The sequence below is a fragment of the Zootoca vivipara genome, chromosome 1 (assembly GCF_963506605.1).
Source record: "Zootoca vivipara chromosome 1, rZooViv1.1, whole genome shotgun sequence".
Taxonomy (NCBI): domain Eukaryota; kingdom Metazoa; phylum Chordata; class Lepidosauria; order Squamata; family Lacertidae; genus Zootoca; species Zootoca vivipara.
The window spans coordinates 81169165-81192133 of NC_083276.1; the positions used below are offsets into that span (position 1 = coordinate 81169165).

A 22969-nucleotide genomic window follows, 5' to 3' on the forward strand; every position below is an offset into this window, starting at 1 on the left:
TGGTTGTAGCCAGAAGGCCCCTGTGCTCGTACTGTTCCCCTTCACTGTCTTACTTGGCTTTATGCTGGTGTACTAATCTCCTGAAATCCAGCAAAAGATTTTGAAGGGCAAATGGTTGGCTGTGACATCTCCATAAAGAGAGGAAGCACTGGAAATTGTAGGACCAAGGGAAGCATGTGTGGAGTGGGGAAGCCATCTTGCAAATCCATCCTGGAAGAAAGGAAACGGCAAGGAGCTGAGAAGGTTGAAGGTAAAAGGAAACAGATGACAAGTAGTATTGTAGCCTAACAACCAGCAAAAATTATGAGATCATACTACCCAGGAAGCTATCGCCCTCCTTTTATAAGCAAGATGCTCTTGACGCTCCGATTTAGAGCCTTTCAGTACATATGCATTTGTGAATTCTGATATTCTACTCTACTCACCCAGTTGGACTGCACAGACTTATCTCCAGCTTGATGGCTCCACCTTTCAAGCTTTTTTTTTTTTTGGAGGGGGGTATTTTCTGCTAAGGTATTCTGCACCATAGCAATGGGTAGGACTATAAGGCAGTTTGGGAAATAGTAGACTGCAATGTCCATAAAAATGAGAATTACCTTGATTAAACAAACCTCTGGATCAAGCTTCTGCATGCAACTCACCTTAGACAAGTGGTGAGGGACAGGATATGAGCGCTCAGGTAAAGAAGCTGCCGACAGTAGAGGCCAGGATGATGGCAAGAATGATGCAGCATATCATGATCATGATCTTCTTCTGCTCAGCAAGAGGAAACATGAATAGCAATATACCCAGACATCTTTCACTGGTAGGGGGATGGTAGCAGGAACAAGGGGACAGAGGAGAGGGCTTGTGTTTTGTGGGTAACAGGCGGAGGATAAAATTAAGGAAGACAGGAAACTAGGGACATAAACACACCAGAGTTAAGGAGAGTATTATGGACAGGGCTGTTCTTTCACAGGTGCAGATAGCACTGAGACTGTTCCATTTCCTTTTTTATACCAACAGTTTTTTACATAACACAGAAGAACTCCATTCAATTTTGGGGTCCTGTACAACCCTTAAGTAGTTTAGATGGAAAGCGTATGGGTATGGGTCCCTCACAGGTACTGACACTCTTAATGGCAGCCTTCCTCCTCCTTGGGTGCCCAGATGTAATTGGACTATAGCCCCCATCATCCCTAGCCAATATGGCCAATTGGTCAGAGATAATGGGCGTCATAGACCACAACATCTGCGGACCAAGGTTTGGGGAAGGTTGACAGGACAGAATCATCTTACCTGAAAGATCTGGCATAATGACAATGGGGAGCGGTGGTGGAATCCAGCCACTTTATGTTCCAGGTGTATTTAAGAGGCAGTTCCTCAATCCTGTGTTAAGAATAGCAAACCTTCTTCCCCAAGACCCACCCACTGCAAGGTGTGTTGATGAAGCATATATAGGATATGGGCAAAAGCCATACAAGACCAAGAAAGTACACACCACCCCTCGAAACAATAACTATAATGGCTTGTATGGCTATACCCAGTCCAGAAGTTCAATACACAAGCACAGAGTTTACAGACTATTTGAACATCAAACTCATTTATTAAAAACAAAAAACCAGCTCATTAAAAAAAAGCATTGACAAAACCAAATTCCTATAATCTCTGCTGTCCATAGGCAGCACAGTATTTTGAAATCCAGTCTTCCCCGCTTTGCAGATGGCTCTCACGGGTGATCAGTCCACCAACTTTTTAAGCACCGCTTAACAATGTACAGACATCAAGGCCTAAAGGAAAGGACATCTCTAGGAAGACTTTCCTCTTCGCTCCATCTGTGCACTCAAAGAGGTCACTGCCAGTTGGCAGGAAAGTGTTTGTATGGTTACTGCAACATCAAGACTAGACAGGCTAGATACTGGCTGGAATTGAATGGTGGAACAACGGGTAACCAGCCAGATTTTCCTAGTGTCCAGGAGATGGTCATCTCCCCCAGGAAGCAAATCCTCAATTCCAGTCAAAGGGGCTTTCTCTCCCATGGGAGATAACAGCTACAGCAGACTTTCCGGTGAAGAATTCGTATAAATTAAATTTATATGATTTAAATTTCAACAGAAATTTCAACAGAAACTTAACTAAAGGACCTAAAGCTTTCTTGCCGTATTAATGTCTCTCTATCAACCCTTAGTTCCAGGATGATTCCCCACCTTTGAAAAAGGGAATGTGGTTCATTTAGTCTGTGAGGTAGGCTTCCGTGCAGTGAACTTATTGGTGCTGAAAGTGAAAGGTACTGAAGCATAGGCGCTTGCTTCTCAGAGAAGGGCCTGAGACTTGCTCCCATACAATGGCTAGCCTGAATCAGCCTTCTGTGCATTTTTGCTGAGCTAGATCATGATGCTTTCCTAGCCAAATTCATTTCTCTGTGCCTAATTCACAGTCATATCCCTTCGCTTCTGCGAGTGACACCCGCAGTAGGACACAGATATGACTGAAAATGAAGCAGTGAGGCAGCTGAATAACTTCTGAATAGGAAAAATAATAGCAAAGGGTTTCTCAGACAAAACCATAAAACTCATGTTTGGAAGCAGCAAGCCTTGAGGGGGATTTTACTTTACAAAAACACAAAAGCGTAACAACTGCTAGGACCACCCTTGAGAAAAAACCATATAAATATGCTCTTTTAACAAGCTTGAGGTCTTTTAAATGAGAAAGTAAAGTCTTCCCCAGCAGAAGTTATAGTATCACGAAAACATGCCTTATTTGTATGTCTTATGAACCAACTCACTGCCTTTCTCCACACCAGCTTTTCCCAGCTGTGCAAACCAAATTGGCTGAGTGATGAACAGCAATTTAATGGAGGCAACGTGACCATTCAAACAAGGTAGAAACCCTCAGTAGAAAAACAACACTTCCAAGCAAACAAAGCCTTTCATTTCTTCCCAATTAGTATGTCATCAGACAAACATGCACACACAGGACTGGGGGAGAGAGGGCATACACAACCATGCCTTCAGCACAGAGGCACACTCGCCCAAGGAAAACAAATATTTTAATGCAGGAAGGAATTGCATTCTACTGCTTTCAGAAATCTGAATGCATTCCAAACAAATAAGGTTGGCTACCCATTTTGTAGACCACACATATTCCCAAGGAGTGCTTTCCTCCATAGGCATCTAAGGACATCTTTCTTTTCAAACACAGACCAGTTCTAAGCACCCAAAACATCACACCTCTATTGCAATGCTGGCTGCTTTGAGCCAAGAAATTAGTACACAAGCAGCTCAGATTTGGAGGGCTTGAGTACTAGCGACTATATCCCACCTATGTAGCATGCAGTTTTCACAGCCTAATTTAGGGAAACTGGCTCGATTACCCAGCTGTTTTCATGCCTAGATGGCTGCATTTATGCCTGTGGTCCTAACCCGCTATCCCTCTCCCAAGATTGCCTCGATTGACTGCAAACTGTGCCACTATTTAGAAGTCAAGCTCTCTTTGGGGATAGCAGGGCAAGATATACTGTGGTATACAATAGGCTAAGATTTGTGTCCTGCAAAATATTTATGAGTCGCAAAATCTGCTCTAAACTTAAAAAAAAAAGGCAGAATGCTAGCCTCAGTATACAATGGGATGGTGGTCAGCAGTTATGTAGCAGATCCAGTTCAAGTCCTGGCCCTTAACCTGGGCAATTTTGACTAGCAATGTAATGTCTGACATCTCTAGTAAAGACATCTCCATTGTTAAAAGAAAAGGAAAAGGCACAGCTGAAAATAATCAAGGCACTGAGGTAGGCAAAGGTGTGTCCAAAATTCCGTCATTCCACCGTACTAGAGAATATTCTTGAAGGATGGGGGATTAAACATAGGAAATGCTTGATCTGGAGGCAGCAGGTGTTGTGGGAAGGAAGGGAAGGAAGGGTAAGGAGTAGATATGTTGGGAGGTTCTCTCTGGAGTGCTATGAGATTGCTGTACATCCTGGATTCAGCAAGGTACGTCAGACTCTTCTGGCTGCAGAGCTTTATCCAAGGAGGGAACTGGAACAGTATGTAGTTCTCACAGGAAGCACTGGTGCAAGTGAACTCATCCCGCAGGAAGCCATTCATACTGAATCCAAGAGGCCAAAGGCAGGAGGGTAGGCAGGGGAATGTCACATCATGGTGGTGAGGATCAGGAGGGGGAGTCTTGCTATCAAACCAGGGAGTGTCTGGAGGAAAGGAAAGGAACAAAATGGGAGGGAAAGTTATTCTCATGTAGGGCTGAACAACCAACTCACTATCGCCAGAGGGGTTCATCAAACCTCTAATAGCAGGAGTGGGGAACCTGTGGCCCTTCAATTGTCATATACAGTGGTGCCTCGACTTACGGATTTAATCCGTTCTGACGGCACCTTCGTAGGTCGAAAAATTCGTAAGTCGAAAAGCGCCATTGGAAACGCGGTTTCCCATAGGAATGCATTGTAAACGGAAAAATTCGTAAGTTGAAGCAACCCTATCTAAAAATTCGTATGTCGAAAAAATCCCTATCTAAAACTGCCGCGGTTTCCTTTCGGATGTTGAGACATTCGTAAGCGCACGGCCATTTGCCCCATTCGTAAGTTGAAAAATTTGGTTGTCGAGTCTTTCGTAAGTCGAGGTACCACTGTAGTGTAATTCCCATCATCCCCAGCTAGTGGCTCTGCAGGCGGGAGCTGATGGGCACTGAGTTCAACACTTGGAAGATCACAGGTTCTCCATCCCTCCTCTACAGTATCATAGGGAAAGGAAATAAATATACCTCCCCCTCCGCCCGCCAGCTCTCTAGAGTTCTTAGGGGAAATAGAAGCATCTCTCTCAATAACCCTCTACCTATTGTGGCCTGTGAGCTCAGCTGCCATAATCCTATATAATAAAGTGCAAGTGTCTCTGCGTCCAGTCCCTGTGTTCGCGCTACTGTGCATGTGCCCCACGGACACAGGGATTGGATGCAGAGACTGGACGCACACACACACGCGCGCTCTCCCCACCCCTCCGCCTACCGTTTCCCTTGCAGTCCTCAGAAGAATCGCGGCCTTCTCCTGGGCGCCTGCTGGCCAGCTGGGCTCAGCAGAGTGCCCCAACGAAGCGGCGGCCGTGGGAGGGGCCAGCTGCCCCTCCCCACATGCCGCTGCCGCTGAAAAAGGTTGAATGTTCTAGCGCCCGTTTATTAAACGGGCTGAATGACACTAGTCTGTACATAAAAGATTGAGAGGGTGGAAAGAAAACCATGGAGTTTGAGAAACAGCAAAGGTTCACAATCCAAGTGAGGACCAGAGCGGGGAGGAGCAGGAGCGAAACACACATATATATGGGGGCTGTGGGAGAAACAGCTGTCCTTGACCTGCTGTCTAGGAACTTTGGGGTCAAAGGAAAGTCTCACAAATCAACTAAGGATACCCTCAGATGTTGCACTTATGCATCCTCAGCTGTACAATACAGCCTTGAAACACCATCAGATCTGAGAAATGATGTTGAGAGGACCAGGCAACCCTCCTTGGCCAACACATTTGAGGAAGAAGAGCTAACATGGAAACCATCAGCTATGGGGAAGATCATTGCTTCAGTTGCAGAGCTGTCACTTCTCCGAAGGGCCCAAAAACTTCAGAAACCATACCTTGTGCATCCAGCAGACCTCAGCCTCTCTCAGGCTGATCAGACACTCTCTCCCACCACATCCCAAACGCTAGGAGTTGAGAACCGCACACTCAAGAAACAAGAGCTCAAATGTACTGGTGAAATTTACAGCACAGAAAACAGAGACCCAAATAAACATATCTGCTCTGAAACCAGAGAACTACATGAAGCTCTATTACTACTATTATGCCTCAAAATTCTAGAATCCAGTGGCATCTTTAAAATCCTAGTTTATTATATAATGTTGCTAGTCCTCGTGGTTGTTGATTGTCTACATCAGCTTTATATACTGAAAACGCAGGAATAAAACTAAGCCTGGCAAAAGCTTCCCTATTGTTCAAATCAAGTTATTCCATATGATCCTATCGCTTCTCACAAGCCCCAAATCACCAATACCCTGACACTTTATCTATGTCCTTCCCTTATACCCTATGTGCTCAACCAAAAAAGATGGAATAGATTTTTGCAGTACAGCCCAATTTCTGTAGAATCACTCCTTGCACCCCCAGGTCACAAAGGTCGAGAGTCTTAATACAGAGCGCTAGCTGCTCTCTAACATACCCTGCACATTGTAGGAAGAATAGATGTAGGTACAAAATGCAACTTGCCACAAAGTTCTTTTTTGTTGATTCTGTTGATCAGACAAACAATTAACCCTAGTCCCAAGTCATAAACATTCACACACAGAGAGGAGGAGAGATTCAGAAGCCCATCCGAAAGCCAAGCAGCAGAGGAGATGGCAAGAGAGGTTGAAGTAATCCTTCTGCTTCCACAAGCTACTTACAGTTCAGAGCCAGCAGCCCTTCATGTTTTGAGCCCTACTGAAAGTCCAATAATGAGAGCTAAAATTCCCAGCAAGGAAACCACTATCACAATGATAATTATTGTTTTCTAGAAGGGTAAAAGAAAAGGTAGATTAAGTCATTATAAGTAATTACATAATAACAACGGGGGAAATGCTGTGCACACACCTAGAAGGCAGCTTCTGGTTAAGCTAAAGCACTTAGATTGATACCATTTAAGACTAATTGACACCTGCATAGTCATCACTCAAAGGAATGCTACAGCAAGTGATGGCTTGTAAGTGTGAACCAGTCAAAGACAGAAAAGACAGCAAAGCATTTGTACTGCCAGACAGTACTCAAGTGGAATTGATTCACACATGCAGGTGCAAGGCATGAAGCAATACCTTATGGAGTGATGAATATGCATGTGTGAATACTCCATTAGGTACACTGTTTAAATAAGTTTGCATCCAATGACTTTGACTTAAAATGGGTTGTGCCAATAATGGGACAGGGCAGGGGGGCTGAGCTGGACCAGGACCATGGCATGGCTAGATGAAGGCTTTAATCCTTTGCTCTGATGCAGTCCTGATTTGACACCACCCCTCCCCTGCCCCTATTATTCACAATGGACGGAAAGCACACATTGTCCCCAAGGGGGACATTTTTCCTATTGCAAAGAGGAGGCATGACCCTCGATTCCAATCAGAACTGCATTGGGGGTAAATACTTTAAAAATACACACACAACTTCCCCCTCAAAAAATAATAATCCTGCATGCGAGGGCTAATATTAGGCATGTGACAAATATTATGCCTTTTTTGACCATGATTCTCATGCTTACATTTTGCCTCAAATATTAAAAATACAGTCATACCTTGGGTTGCATCCGCTGCGGGTTGCGAACGCGGTGGACCCAGAAGTGTTTACTTCTGGGTTCCGCCGCGTGCGCATGCGCAGAAGTGTTCTGTGCGCTTCGTGCATGCACAACAGAGTTCTGCGCGCTTCGTGCATGCACAGAAGCACTCTATTGCACTTTCGTGCATGCGTGAAAGAACCGCTCGGGTTGCGGACTTTTCGGGGTGCAAACGGCACCCCGGAACGGATCGGGTCCGCAATCCGAGGCACCACTGTAAAGATCAAGCATCCAAGAATTCTGCGCTTTGTAAAGCAAGGACAGAGGTCCTTGTTTTTTTTTATAAAGTTCAGAACAAAACCCTTAAATGAGACTTAAGACTCCAGTTCTATGCATTTATTCAGATGTCAAGTCCCAAAGAATTATGTAGGATTTATTCCAGGTAAGCATGCACAGAATGTAGCACAGAAAAGTGATAAAAGAATGGAAGGACACCCCAAAGCAGAAGACTGCAGAGTTGATGACAAGCAAACTAAAAAAGTTCAGCTCTCAAGTTCTCGAGACCCTGTTGAGAGAGTTTAGGAGCTGTGAAAGAAGAGACCTTCCTTATTCGGGGGGGGGGGGATATAGTCTAAGCACTATTGGGAGAGCAAAACAATGCTTAACAAAACATTGCTAGCTGTTCATATAGTTCATTGCATAGTGGGATGAATTTTTGAACAGTCTGCAGGGAAGGTGGAGGAACTGCAAGTAGACAGGATAGGGGGTGGGGAAATGGGTCTTCATCTAATAAGACTGAACAGGGGTTTTGGTAGATGAGGAAGAGAAGGGCAAGAGGTGCTCCAGTTGGTTTGCAGGATATGAGTTCAGCAGTAGAACTCAAAGGGCGGATGGACAATAATCTAAAAACAAGGGTGGGAACCTCGGACCCCCTCAAAGACTCTCTATGTGACCATTGGAATTCTCTCCAGCAGGTCATGCCCCTTCCCAGTCCACGCCCATCTCCTCCATGCCCTTCTGAGTGCTTTTGTCATCTGGCTGGAAAGAGTCCTTGGACAGCGATAATTCATCTCGCTTGCCTGGGTGGGAGGGGTGTGTGTGTGTGTGTGTGTGTGTGTGTGTGTGTGTAGAAACCTTTGACTTTTGCATGAGTGGCATGCCCCCGGAATGAAAAGGGCTCCCCACCCCTGGTCTACGGGGAGGGAAGGGAGGGAGGGACTACATTCACTTCTTCCTCACCCTTCGCGCTTCGCTCTGATACTTTACGGCCTTTTTGGTGTCAGCCACAGCCCGTTCCACAAAGCCTACTGATTGGTCCATGTTGTTCTCTATGCGGTCAATCATGCCTCCCTTGCAGAGGAAGAGGAAAGCCGGCAGCGAAACAGAGAGGCAGAAACAGAAAGTGTCAGCCAGCAAGGCGGCCGGCAGCGCAGAGCTGGTAGTCCACGGGAGAGGCTCACCTTGCGTGCCTTACTCTTATATTTCAGGGCCTTTTTGGTCTCCTCGCGAGCTTTCTCTACGTGATCTAAGGTATGCGCCAGGTTGAGTTCTATGTTATCTACAATTTCTCCCTGTGGGAAAGTTTAAGGGACGGGGGTAGAGAAGCAAAGAGAAATAATGTTATCATGCTGCAAAACGCCTACTGCCATGGCTAAGACCCTCAGTTTCCCCCACCTAATTCTATGCAGCCTTCAGCTTATTCTCCCCACCCAACACGGATTTCCTGCCATATAATTCCTCTCCTCTCTTGAACGCTTGCCCTCTCCTCATGCAAGCCAGGAATTCGCCTCACAGCTGTTACCCTCCCTCTGAATGAATGGCTCTTCCAGGGATATGGTTTCCATCGACCATCAACTTGCCCATATTCCCTCCCTCCTCCCACCCAAACACTTTTTTAAATTCTGAAAACAAAACACTCACCATAGTTTGACCTGACCGGCAATTCCTCCGCATTGCATTGTGAGCAGAAAACAAGAAATGGGGCCTTAGTAGTATTCAGGCTTCCATGCTAATCTCTAAGCAGACTATTTCTGCCTCGTAACTGATAGGTGTTAATAAGCACAGCTGTGAAAACACCTTCTTTACTTTTTGGATAGCATAGTGCAGGCATGTCAAACCTGCGGCCCTCCAGATGTTTTGGACTACAATTCCCATCTTCCCCAACCACTGGTCCTGCTAGCTAGGGATCATGGGAGTTGTAGGCCGAAACATCTGGAGGGCCGCATGTTTGACATGCCTGGCATAGTGGAAGAGTGACTAGTAGAGAAGATGGTGACACAGCCTCTTTAGTCCAAGAGACAGAGCTCTATCCCCAGGAGTGTAACAGGGTAGCAAGCCACGCTCCAGACTAGTCAGACAGGAATCTATTAGCAAATGAAGTTACTCTCAACTCCAGTATCCAAATTACCTTAATAATGGACTTCATCAGGCTACCCTGGCCTACCATTATTGAGGTTCAGTCAGCCACATGCAGACATTACTCTGTCAACCCCTAGACAAGGGCTGCAAATTATGCTGGGGGGCATGCTTGTTAACTCAGAAGCGCTGTTACATTAACTGGTTGGAAAGCTTTTTTGCAAATGCTCCCTGTTAACTTATTTCTCTTCCCTCTAGCATCCCCTCTGCAACCCCATCTCTCTGCTCAACCCCCATTTTCTCTCGTTTCCCATGCCACAAACAATTACACTCTGTCTGACTATATGGACAAAAGCAGCATGCTGTTGGATCAGACCGAAGGTCCATCTAGTCTAATTTTCCTCTTACTCATTGGGCAACTTGATGCCCCTCAGGAAGCTGCCTTTACAGGTTGTCAACCTCATTTCCCATGGTTAAACAGATAACCAGCTCTGGGCGCTCTGCTATTCATTGCCACCTTTGCTTTTTATCAAGGTCTCCATTCGGTGATCCATTTCTCTCTCCACCCCCTGCCCCATAGCTCAGTTACCTGATTTTCCACTAGCATGGCAATGTCCACAAACATGTCGTGAAGCTCCTTGATGCTGCTTTCAAGCCGCAAAATGTCCTTATGCCGTCCCTCAATCTCACTCAATGCTTGCTTTGAGATCTGGGAATCCATAATCTAGGAAAAACCCCAAGATTTGTCATTTGCAAATGTACTATAGTGACCACGCTTTGCAGAACGTTGCTTCCAAAAGTTCTGCACTGCGGTTTTCATATGCTCCCCTTCAATCTATCCCAGCTCTTCTCACTGGATATACTCTTCCATTTCACAACATGCCCAAACTCAGCCGCCATCTTACAACTCCAACCAACAACCCTTGGTGCTCCTACAATCCACAGATATTCTTTTGCATTCTTCTCCCCTTCTCAAGCTTAAGCTGCCTAGCAGTCACCTTCACACACACTCACCCCAGATGTGAATATTGATGGATTTCCGCTCTCTAACATTTCCTCGAGCTCCTCATCTGTTGTATTCTTCCCGGCTGCATCCCAGGGAAAGAAACAGGGAGAGAACAAGAGTTTCAGGTACTGCAACAGGAACAAACACTTCCTTGGGAGCTACAAATCCTACCAGGGCAGGAAGGGGTGCAAATGCTTCTAGGCAGAAAAACCCAGCTCTAGCATTCAGGATCATGCTCTACCCAAAGGTGAAGGCCAAGGCATAAAGCATACATACTGATCTCAAGCTGTCGCTGAATCCTTCCTTTGCTCCGTTCCCGGAAGTCAACCTGTGCTTCGTTGTACTTCGTCATCACATCGACAAATTTTCGGGAAAGGACTGAATGCTGGAGATAGGAAGAAGTGATGACTCAAGGGACCCTGGCTCATTCACTCTGTCTGATCTACCAATTACCTACTGCCGTTATTTTTGGAAGCTGGAAAGTGATTTTTTTTATAAAAAAAACCCCGTAAGTCTTTGAGTCTGCATTAAAAAGAGACTTAATACCCTCAAGTTTTCAAGTGTGTGTGTGTGTGAGAGAGTGTTATCTTTAAGAAACTGAAAATCATTTGCATAAGCAAAAGCATTTTAAATATTTCAAAATTACAGTTAAGCAGCTTGTGTGAAATGAACTGCAAAAGATGCAGAGTTCATTCCTCACCCTTCCAAGCTACAGATCAGAAACCATCAGCTTCTTTCTCACTCTCTCTTTTTTTTAAAGCTAGCTATCAGGGCCAGATTTGAGCTAGGGGGTTCAACTTGGAACCAGTTTTGTTCCACCATGAAAAGCAAGCAGTCCTTCTGAGCATGTGGGGAAAAAAACTCTCATCATTATTAATTTAGTCATTGCTTCATTACAAAAACAGTGCTGAAATGACTTACAACAATATCTCATGGCTCATAAATACATCATTTAAAAGCAATACAACAGCTAATAATGTTAATTTTAAAAAATCCTCCCTGAAATACAAAAGTAGCCTCACTTGCTCCTGGATAAACACAGAAATAAACAAAATATTCCAAAAGCAGTTGGACTCTAACTGCCTGGTAGAATAAAAACAGCTCTGCCTGGCACCAAATATATGAAAATATCTCTTGGGGGGGGGGGGAAATGGGAGAGAATGGCCTCATATGCTGATCTTAGGGTCCAGGTAAGTTTGCACAGGGAAAGGCGGTGTGTGAGGTATTAGGGCCCTGAGTTGTGTGAGGCTTTACTCGGTAGAACCAGTACTTTAAATTGGGCTTGGGAAGAACTGCAGCTAGTTCCCACACAATTGGGATTCAGATGCAGGCCTGAGAATGTGGCTCCCAAGAGGATTTGAGTTCCAGATTATTCCCCACTCCCCCCAGCAATTACCCTCTTGTTGCTTTCAAAAAAGCTTTTCTCCCTTCTTTTCTGACCACTGACTAACAGCGGGCAAAGGCATCCAACAGTATGGAATTGCCACAGAGCTCTGCTTACCTGGGACTTCCGTATCCGCAGGTCAGCTGATGATCGAACCTCATCCTGTTCAATACTCCTCTCCATACCTGTGAATGCAGGGAAAGGAGTTGACGGAAAGATGCTCTGGTTCTATCCTGAACAGTGAAGAAGCCTTAGTCCCTTTACCTAGACAAACCCCTATACCACTCTCATAGGTGCCAACTTCTAGGGGCTGAGGCATTTTCAGTGGATGTTGTACGACCACTGGCGGAGGAAGAGGAGTGCAGGGGGAGTGCACCGCCCCCGGCAGCGTGATCCCAGTGGGGTGCCATCACGGCTGTCCCCCCTGCAGGTGGTGCGCCCTACCCCCAGGACACACGCCCCACCCCCGGGACTGACGCCAGCCCTGTCCCCACCTGCTCTCCACCACCCCTACCCCCCGGTGCCGGAGCATGAAGCTCCGCCACTGTGTACGACATCTTGTCCCCCCCCCCGGTCCTCTGGAGAAGCTGGTGCCTCTGACCATTCTCCCTCCCTCCTTCTACATTAGTGTGTGTACTAGCATATTGCCATAGTATGTAGGAACAAGTCCTTTTCTTAAGCGTCTGCATAATTTAATTACTTTAGTGACGAGAGAGGAACATGCAGAGGGTGGCAACAAGAAGACTGGGCCAGGGTGCCCAGCCTGCAGCTACAGAAGAGAGAGACGCTAGTATATTGCTTACACTTTATGCTAGATGGGAATCTTTTTCCAGTAGTGGGTGGGTGAAGCGAACTCCAAAGTGGGCAAGGCCAGACCCACACAAAATGTCTCTCTCTCACAGACTCCCACACCCATTCTACTTAATCTTCCATTTTCTCCACTGATTTTTTTTAAACAAAGGTTATAAAAATAAACCGAAACCCTCTCCAATACATTTCTCTGTCCTAACTGTTCAAAAGGCAAAAAAAAGTCATTAATCCCCATGGAAGAATGCAAATGGCATCAAAACACAGCTAGGCTGAAGGCCCTAACTCACAGGAATTCAAGACCTCAAACTTCAAAAGGCAATTTTGAAGGCGTTCAAAAAAATTGCATGCATGCCGTTGCAGAATTCTTGACTGATTTCTTGCATATTTTCGAGGAACGTAAGTCTACCTCTCTTCTAAGACATTTTCTCTTCTTTGCAGAGATCAGAGTTGCAACTGCACACTTTGCACAACGAAGCCCTTTCTTCTCTCATCTGCTCTGTACTGAACAGCTGACGAGTAGAAGGCGACCCGGGGAGCCAGATTCTGGCAATATCCAGCCTGCAGGCTATGAGTTGCCCACCCTTGCTTTAAGCATTCCCTAAATGAGAGCTCAAGCAATATAAATTGGAACTTCCAAGACCAGTCTGCCCGAGGGACATGTTACTTACTCTTAAGTTTGTTTCGGACACTGTTAGCCATTTTCTTGATATCTGCTGTGAGCTGCTCCAGGTCGTCCTTAGTCTCTGCAGAACACAAGAATAGACATCACTGCTGAGCAGCATGAGAACAGCAGCAAGCATCCTCTTGGAAAGAATCCAGTTTTGAAGTCACGAGAGAGCAGGGCAAAGAGGCAAGGTTGGCACCAGCACCTGGCGCTTTAGAGCTGCTGGGACCACAGGGCCCTGGCAGGGCCCACCAACAATTTGGCTCCCAGCATTTACCTGGTGGCATCAGTGGGAGGTGGCCATTTAATTTCTCACAATGCCCCCATCATAGTATCACTTTGGGGCATTGTGGGAAATTAAACATTGTGGGAAATTAAACTTTGTCCACAGTCTTCTGAAACCTGAGAGGACAGCAGAGGAAGCCTCTTCAGACTGTTTACTCCCAAGTTTTAGCCTCTCACCCTCTTACACAGTATATCAAGAGGCAAGGAAGCATGAAGGGTTTAGCAGGTTTGGCTCTGTGTTCTCAGAGCAGGGGAAAGTCCATAAGAATCATTGCCAAAAATTTCTCTCAAGGGGGCTTGTGTCTTACTCACTCGGTTCAGGGATTGGGGCTGACAGGATGATGCTATACAGCTTTTTTGCCTCGTCTACATTTTCGGAAATTTTGTCAATATTCTGCCGGGTTTCTTCAATCTGCAAAATTATGGAAACAAAATGAAGAGGAATCTTACCACTACACTGACACCGCTGGGAGGGTAGGTGTGGGGAAATCAAGAGCCTAATCCCCACAGATCCAGCACCAAGCTCATTTACGCATACCTCACTTTAACTGTCCCCCCTCCCCAGGTCATACAATCATATTTAGGAACAGCTGCAGCCGTCACACCTTTGGATGCTGTCCATGTATGGTTCTTTCCTATCTATGTAATTGTATGTCACTTGACTACTACTCCACATGGAGGAAATGCAAACTGTTAAGGCTCCAGAGGAGACAGCACGGCTAAACACTGTTGAATATGAGACAGGAAAGTCAAATAATGATAAGGAGAAAACTTCACTTGGCACTTTTAGAACACCATTATTCACGCAAAGCATATTCTAGCTTCTGCCTGTATCCGCTTCCTGAGAAAGTGAGTACTTGTCACAAGGGAAACAAATAAACCAAACCTCATGAAAACCCAGCCTATCCATGTGCCATGATTCTTGGTTTTAATTTCAGGTCTACATTTTCTCTCTCCCAGACTCTCCTTACCTCTGCAAAGAATTCATCCATGAAAGCTGTGTTGTCAATAGCGATTTCCAGGTCATCATCGGCATCATCCTGGTCCTGTTTCTGTAAAGGGACAAGATGGCAAGAATTAAAGGAGAAGAATCACACAACCATATTTTACACCAAGTCTAACCTCCTTAGTCCAGCTTGGTGGTAAAGGAAACATCTTAATACTATAGGCTGGAGTTGCATCTTTTCTCTTTTTAATTGGCAAATTTCATTCTGCATTGTTTTTAAGTTACAAAGATTACTCTAGGTACCATTATGCAAAAAAATCTTAGAATAATAAATAGAACATTAAGAAGAAAAAATCCTCACACACTATCAGTAATATAAATTAGGGTTGCTATATGGGACATAGCTGGGATTCAGCAGTCGGAAATTGTGTCCTTGTGGAAATTGCTTTAATGTCCAGGGAAATCTGCACATATGGCAACTCATGTTGGTAGTGCTGTTTCCTTAAAAATAGATCATAAACTCCTTTTTTGTTTTTCAAAAAAGCTCAACAAATTTGGGCAAAATCCTTTTGAAATATGGCAACCCTAATACACGTACCTTGGAAGCCGAACGGAATCCATTCCAGAAGTTCGTTCGACTTCCAAAACGTTCGACTTCCAAGGCACAGCTTCCGATTGGCTGCCAATCGGAAGCCATGGAAACTGCGCCAGATGTTCAGCTTACAAAAGAACGTTTGAAAACCTGAACACTCACTTCCGGTTTTCGATCATTCAGGAGCCAGAATGTTTGACTCCCAAGGCATCTGGGAGCTGAGGTAAAGGTAAAGGGACTCCTGACCATTAGGTCCAGTTGCAGATGACTCTGGGGTTGCGGTGCTCATCTCGCTTTACTGGCTGAGGGAGCTGGCGTACAGCTTCCGGGTCATGGGGCTAGCATGACTAAGCCGCTTCTGGTGAACCAGAGCAGCGCACGGAAACTCCATTTACCTTCCCGCCAGAGCAGTACCTATTTATCTACTTGCACTTTGATGTGCTTTCGAACTGCTAGGTTGGCAGGAGCTGGGACCGAGCAACGGGAGCTCACCCCGTCGCAGGTATTCGAACTGCCGACCTTCTGATCAGCAAGCCCTAGGCTCTGTAGTTTAACCCACAGCGCCCCCTGCATCCTGTAAGCCACTGAAACACATGACAAGTTATTCCACATCAAACCTTGAGATTGAAACCAACCACCACAAACCACTTGATCACTTTTAAAAATGATGCAAATGCAGAAGGATTTCCCTCTTGTATCCTAAGCTCATGAAGCCCAGACTTGCTGCCACTGTCACCAACTGTCAGAAATCTAGGGAAGGTAGATCTACAGTAATAGCAAGAGCAGGATCTCCACCCGGTCAAAGGCTACAGATGGCTGCTTCCACTGTATGTTCTGTGGTTTGTGTCCATTTTTCCTTCCCACAGAAACTGCAACAGCAAGGGAAATACCAGGATGTGGAAGAAGACGGTGGCTCTATTCCATTACAAGAAAGGGCCCAATAAAAGGTATGGAGGCAGACCACACCTAATGCTGGTAGCCTTCTCCAAACTAGTGAAGAGTTGGAGATACTTTTCCTTTGTGCAGGTTAAGTAGAAAGGGAACCAAGGGTCTTTAGCCTCTCCCCCAAAGCTGTCCCCCCCCCCGCTCCTTAGTCTGCTTTGCTCTTCCTGAAATGAAATGTCTGCCTTTATTTAACTATGCACCTCTACAATATTGACTCCAGGCTTGCAACGCCTGCTCTTAAAAATAGCACATCGTTCGTCATTACTTGTTGAGCAACAAAAACCAAACAAACCCCACCCTCTACAAACTACACCCTTGTAGGGACTCATTCTGCCTTGGGTGGAAAGGTGACAAAGGGATAACCAGGCCCTAAGGTCAACAAACTGTATACAGTAAAGCTGACTGACTGGAAGTCGTGTTGCACAGTCAAGGCCAAGGCCTTTCAAGGGCAGGACAAAGCACTGATGTTGGTTGTGCATCACAGGTCTCAGATGGAGAGGCAAGAGAACAGAGTGCAGAGAATAAAAGCTAAAGGGAGGAGAACAGACTGGGTACCATCAATTTGGGTGGCAAGCACAAAGTTATCAGAGTTTTCAGAATTCGGCTTTCAGAGATACCCAAAATATAAGCTTCTTTGATTAGGGTATTGCATTTTTTGTTTCGGGTGTGGGAGAGAGATTTACATGCTTTGTTTTTGAGGTAAATACAGTATATACAGTACACTAAACCTGCAACTTACATGGGAGTTAGGTTCTGGGGATAGCACCTAAAGCCAAAATTGTGGATAGTCAAAACACATTGGGTTCAATGGTGGGTGGGATTGCCAAAGTCTTCTTTCCTGGATGCCCACCTCCTTTTATTTTTATTTTTAAATTGCCAAGCACGTAACGCTGAATGTGCACAAGTTAATTAAGTAACAAGTTAATTAAGTAAGTGGGCTGAGGAAGAGCGGTCATCTTATCTCAATATTCCAGCTACTGCCAAGATCAGGAGGAGAAAAAAACAAAAATCCTTAAAAAGACCGGAAGATCAAGTGACAGATTCAGTAACCTTAGAGGCTGTCAGTTGTGAAGCACACAATGGCTTTTAAGATTCTAATAAATTATTACAGATTGTTGACTTGGATTGCAGCGAGGAATGCTGCCGTAGATCATGTGAGCCATGAGAAGGAAATATAGGCTTCTTGTAGAATGTGAGTTGATCGAAAGTTGGAAGAAAACACAAGGTACAGGTCAAACACAGCTTCTTAATGAAATGCTGGGTCTGTGACTATATAATAAAAATTGCTGTCTACAATTATAATAAAAATTGCTGTATACCAGTCACAACATTCCATAACATATAACTTAGGTCTGACAGGTCGACCCGGAGCAAAGACTCAATAATGAATTACAGGTATATTGCCCTTCAACAAAAGTCTAGAATGCCTGATTTGATTATCATTATCGTTACTATTTATTAAATTTGCTTACCACCCTTCACCCGAAGATCACAGGGCAGTTTGCAACATAAAGATACAAAATGAGAACCCAAACTACATAATAAAAACAAAAACAAAAACTTTTATTTCAGATTTAATTACTGTTGTTTCAGCACTTTGTGAGCCACTTCAATTATCTGCAGTTAGAAGAGCAGGGAGAAATCAATAAAATACATTGTCTTGCTGCCCAACAACATCTACTTCTCTATGCCCGCTTTGATTCTGTGTGACCCAAACGTGGCCAGGAGCAATAGAGAAGATGAAATCAGAAACGGGCAAAAAATCTATGTTTGCCCAAAAGTTGTCCAAGGGTACTGAGCAGCCTCCCCCAACCTTCTGTCCCTCCAGATATTTTGGATCACAACTCCCATCATGGTCAGTGGGGAAGATATAGTACAAAACATCTGGAAGGAAGATAGCTTGAGGAAGGCTGGTATGGTGCAATGGAATATGCAACTGCTATGCAGTCAGAGAAATATCAATTCAAAAGAAGAATGCTTCTTCCAGCTTTCAATTTTCAGTTTTTCCTTTCTATATCTTCCACAGGTCAAACTGAGCTGGACAGGGGATGCAGATGAGTTTTCTCCATGAATTTAATTTCAAGTTAATAGCATAGCTTCCAAACGCATGTATTTGTGACAAAACAGCCAGGGACAGGCATTTCATATATGATCGTGTACACATTTTTTCTTGACTTTAAACAGAAAAGAGGGTGGTTGAACATGATTATGTATCTTGTGTTTATTTTGCAAAATTAATAAAAATTTATTATAAAAAAATAAACAGAAAAAAACATTGTGTGTGAAGCAGCTTGAGCGGAGAAATGTACAGAAGGTCCGAGCCCTGCAGAAAAGAACACTGCGAGTGAAGAAGGGAACAGTTCCCGGCTGTAATTTATTGGATGCAAGCAATTTCAAGTTCTGAATCTGAAGCTGGAGCGGAGCCAGTGACCTAGAATTAGACGATTTCCATCTTTCACTTGCACCCCCCTCAAGCTACCCTCTGCACCTGCTAAAACAAGATTCAACAGTAAAAAATCAAATGAGAGAGCTGCCACCCAAATTCACTTCCTTAGTAAAATAAAATGTCATGCAAAGACTCAGGCAAATCATGAGAAATGTCGAGGGAAGATGAAATAATTTGTTCCTAGGTACAGGAGTGGGGAGTTTTATCAGTTCTGGACAGAGGTGCCTTCCCTCTGACGAAATAGGCACACTGTTGTTGTTGGGGGTTTTGGGGGGGGGCAGCGGAGAATCTAGAACCACCTTTGTCACTGTAGGCCCAAACAACTTCAGTGAGCACCTATTATCAACTGATTTTGGTGCAACAACTATGCCATTTCCTGTGACCACCGTGAGTTATGAGTTCCTCACAACTCGTCAACTGTAATATGCGTTATGTGGGGTTTCCCCCACATAACGCTGTCCCAGGCTGTTGAGTGGGACACCTGGAGCTACACATAGTACACCTGTTCCGAGGCAGCTTCATTGGCTGTCAATTAGCTATCAGGTCATGTCCAAGGTCTTGTTGCTAAGATACAAAGCCCTGAATGACTTAGAGACCAGGTTACCTGAAAAACTGCTTCCCTCTATTATCATGTGCTGTAGTATCACTTGGCCCATCTGAGGAAATTTTACTCACAGAATCACACCCTACAGAATATTGCAGGGCAGTGAACCAAAAACAAACAAAGCATTGCCTCTGGAATGAATGATGTGACACAGCATCAGTTGTTTCAGATGTCTTGTAAAGACATATTTTTGTCTAGGTTTCACTGGACCCTGTTATTACGAATTTTCTGTTTTTACATGGCATTTTTGTAACCAGATCTTAAAATATTGAGCAGTTTAGAAATGCTTTCAATTAGATAAATAGAATTAAAATGAAATGCTCCCACGGCTTACGGCTTCCCACAGCCAGTATCACTGCTGTTTATTGACTACATTTATATAGCTTCCGCCCATCAATAAAAAAAACACTTCCGAGATGGCTTACACTATTAAAGACACAATGTACAATAATTTAGAAACGATGAGAGCAAAAAAAAAAAAAAAACTTCCTTGCAATGGAGACTATTACCCCAAAAGACTATGGACAGTTTAGCAGGAAATGTTACACGCCAGAGGATAAGCAAGCGCAACGTCTCTCCTTTCTACAGCTTCCTCGGAGAGAAAAGTCTCGTGGTTCAGACAGCAAAAAGCGGACTTTGGTTCTCTAAGTAGCACAGATAGTCCCTCCAAGGTGCTGCTACTTGGCTCAGTAACTAAAGCCACTATGGGTGAAGTGCTCTTCAGTCTCACAAAATGGAGGTCAGAGGTTATGTTAGTGGAAAGGTCACTGAGCCATCCGCATTCACAAGGAGTGCATCTAATCTCACATCTGGTCCTGAACACACACACACACACCGCAAGAGGTATTAACGGATTGCTGCTTGCAGAGGGGCGGGGGCGTCCTGCTCTCACACACGGAGACAGTCTGATCTGCATGCACAGAGACACGTCGTTCCACCCCCCCCTGCAGACGTTCCCCAAATTCCAGCCTTCCCTGTGATGCACTCAATCACTTCCAGGCAATCAGAAATGGCTTACACTTGCACCGTTCCCTTTCCTTCTTCAGCAGCAAATTTACTCGACTGTGCACTCAGAAGGTCTCCGTGTCTTACCCAGTTTAGGGGTACTCTCATTTTCCTGCTCATATTGAAATTCTGCCCCTCAATGAGGCCAAACTGAGATTCACAAAATGTTTAGGGGTATGCGTCCTCCCAGAAAAAAGCCCTTGCCGTACCTTCTTGTCATGCATTTTTTGCTTCCAATTCACCTCCCTCTAAATTAAAGGGGAACATGCATGTAACATCCCACATGCAGACAACAGCACTTCTTCTTGCCTAGGCATGGAGGGCCAAAGATGAGTGTGCCCCAACTCTGCCTCTACAGGAACACATGATTCATTCCTCAGCCTGATGAAAACCAGGACAGATGGCTAGCATCCTTGTTTAATTGCATTACACCCTCACAGCATGCTCTACAAAAACCCTCTGTCCTTCAGTCCAATGCATCTTGAGGGGGTGTGGGATGATAGCGAACAGTCAGAGCAGCAAACATGGAATGGGTGGATGGCAGAGGGGGGCATTTGGGGTGAGGCAGTACTGTAATTAAACGAAGGCTGGTAGGAAGGCACTTTGCAACTGGGGGGCCCTGTTAAAAATAAAAACATGTGTGATATCCAGCTGAATCATACTCAAAGGAGACCCACTGAAATTAAATCCATTGACTTCAGTGGGGCTACCTCAAGTAAGACTTACAGAACCATCTTAACCATGTCTATTCAGTCAGAAGTAAGTCTGATTAAATTAAGTGGATCTTATTCCCAGGTAAGTAGGTTTAGCTTGCAGCCTAAGTTGGATATCACCAAGGGAATTTGTTCCACTATGAGTCTTCTAAAAAATATTATTATTTATATTGCTGACATCCTGCTTTCATCATCAAATGATCTGAGGGCAGGCCACAACAATAAAAATTCAATAGGCAATAAGCATTAGAACAGAAATTGATCTCTCTCTTTTTGGCTTGTATGCAAGTCATACGAAGTATTTTTTAAATACCAAAAAAAAAGAACTTCATATAAATAAAACCCATCATAACTTTTCAAACTAGTTATACAGTACTGCATAAGCTCAAAATATACTTCAAGTTTAACTTTTTAAATTTCTGCATCCTTCCAAGCAGAATTTGGACTGCTTGACCTGGATCAAGTTTAAGAACAAACATCCTTATCTCCCAGTGGTGAAAGTAAGCAGGTACAGTTTGGTGTAAAAATTAGCAACATTACAGGGGCACAAATATAACCTGTGTTGCTATCACAGCCAGTTCCCTTTGCTCTAACGCAGCCTTGCCCTGCCTGGTTCACTCCCTAAGTCATGGGTGACAACTAACAATTAGCTCCAGCATGTTCTGTCTGGGGCTGAAGGAAGCCATAGTCCAAAACATATGGAGGTCCCCAGGTTGGGGAAGGGATAGGCTGCAGTTGCTCAGTGTGGCTCAGCCCTAGCACTGCAAGCAGATACTTGGGCTACAGCTCATCAGGAGGCACTTTTAGGCCGCTAAGAGAACCTGCAAAAGACTATTCAGCTACTTATTTCCTCAGGGGTACAAAGTTCAGGATATAGTCAGAAAGAATGCCCATTAGTGATTAATGTGCACTGACTGAAGGAAAATATTTACAAATTTCAGCACCCTCCATCATATAAGCTGCCAATCCTGCTGGAGTTTGTAAACCAGCCTGGGGTAAATATTATGAAATGTAGGATATAATTACCTTAAATAAATACAAAACAGTGATTGATGACCAAAGGTCTTACTTGATTCATGACACACCACATGCTGAACAAACACCTTCTGTTAATTGCAAAAAGGGCCCTTTTTAAATAAAGCGCTGTCATCTGTTAGACAAAAACCGCAGACATTCTAAAAACAGATTCAGTCTCACCTTCCTTAATGGTTAGCTCTAAAGAAGTGCCATTTTTATGACCTTCCATCATGACAAACTTTTAAAGCATATGGAGGGGACTTTCAGCTTTCAGTGAACAAATGGAGTGATTCTGAAGAGCAGAGATGAAGCGAGTAAAATATAGGTTTTCAAAATTTCAAGGGATTAAAGAACATGACTAAAAGCCAATACAGCACAGTGCCTAAGAGGCTGAGTCTGCAATCTCAACCCCATTGACCTGAGAGTAAGCCCCATTTAACTAAATAGGACTTCTGAGAAGGCATAGTTAGGATTAATCTGTGAGCTGTGAAGAAGGAAGACCCTGGTTCAAATCTTACCTCTACCATGGACCCACAACGTGGCAGCCATGCTCTCTCAACCTCAGTTCCTCATCCGCCATAAGGGGGACAATGACACTGGTTTATCTCATAAATGGGGAGCCTGTGACCCTCAAGATGTTGCTGGGATTACAACTCATCTCATCTCTGACACTAGGCATGGTGGCTGCGGCTGATGGGCTTTGTATTCCACAAGGGCACCATGTTGGCTACCCTTGTGCTATGCAATGTTAAGACTTAACAATAAGGAAGGGAACACAAGCACATTAAGTGCCCTTATTCAAACCTAACTCTGCCAATTTGTGTGGTGAGGAGAACTGATCCATTTTCACACTACTCTGATATTTCACTTTGCTTAAGGTTGCCATCTTAAACATACTTTCCAGGGAAGTAATTGCCAATTAATTCAGCAGA

At 44.5% G+C, this 22969-nt stretch overlaps 1 protein-coding gene across 1 annotated transcript in view; it reads right to left on the reverse strand.

Moving 5' to 3' along the window:
- Positions 1-1108: 1108 nt before the first annotated feature.
- Positions 1109-22969, reverse strand: part of STX3 (syntaxin 3) — a 39487-nt gene continuing 17626 nt past the window's right edge. Inside the window, exons 2-11 of the mRNA XM_035124343.2 lie at positions 14741-14821; positions 14082-14181; positions 13489-13563; positions 12128-12195; positions 10903-11011; positions 10635-10708; positions 10210-10344; positions 8726-8836; positions 6409-6515; positions 1109-4180 (exon numbers count right to left, since the gene is read on the reverse strand). Coding sequence (XP_034980234.1) covers positions 6429-6515; positions 8726-8836; positions 10210-10344; positions 10635-10708; positions 10903-11011; positions 12128-12195; positions 13489-13563; positions 14082-14181; positions 14741-14821 — 840 coding nt within the window. The 3' untranslated portion in view covers positions 1109-4180; positions 6409-6428. The remainder of the gene's footprint in view (positions 4181-6408; positions 6516-8725; positions 8837-10209; positions 10345-10634; positions 10709-10902; positions 11012-12127; positions 12196-13488; positions 13564-14081; positions 14182-14740; positions 14822-22969) is intronic.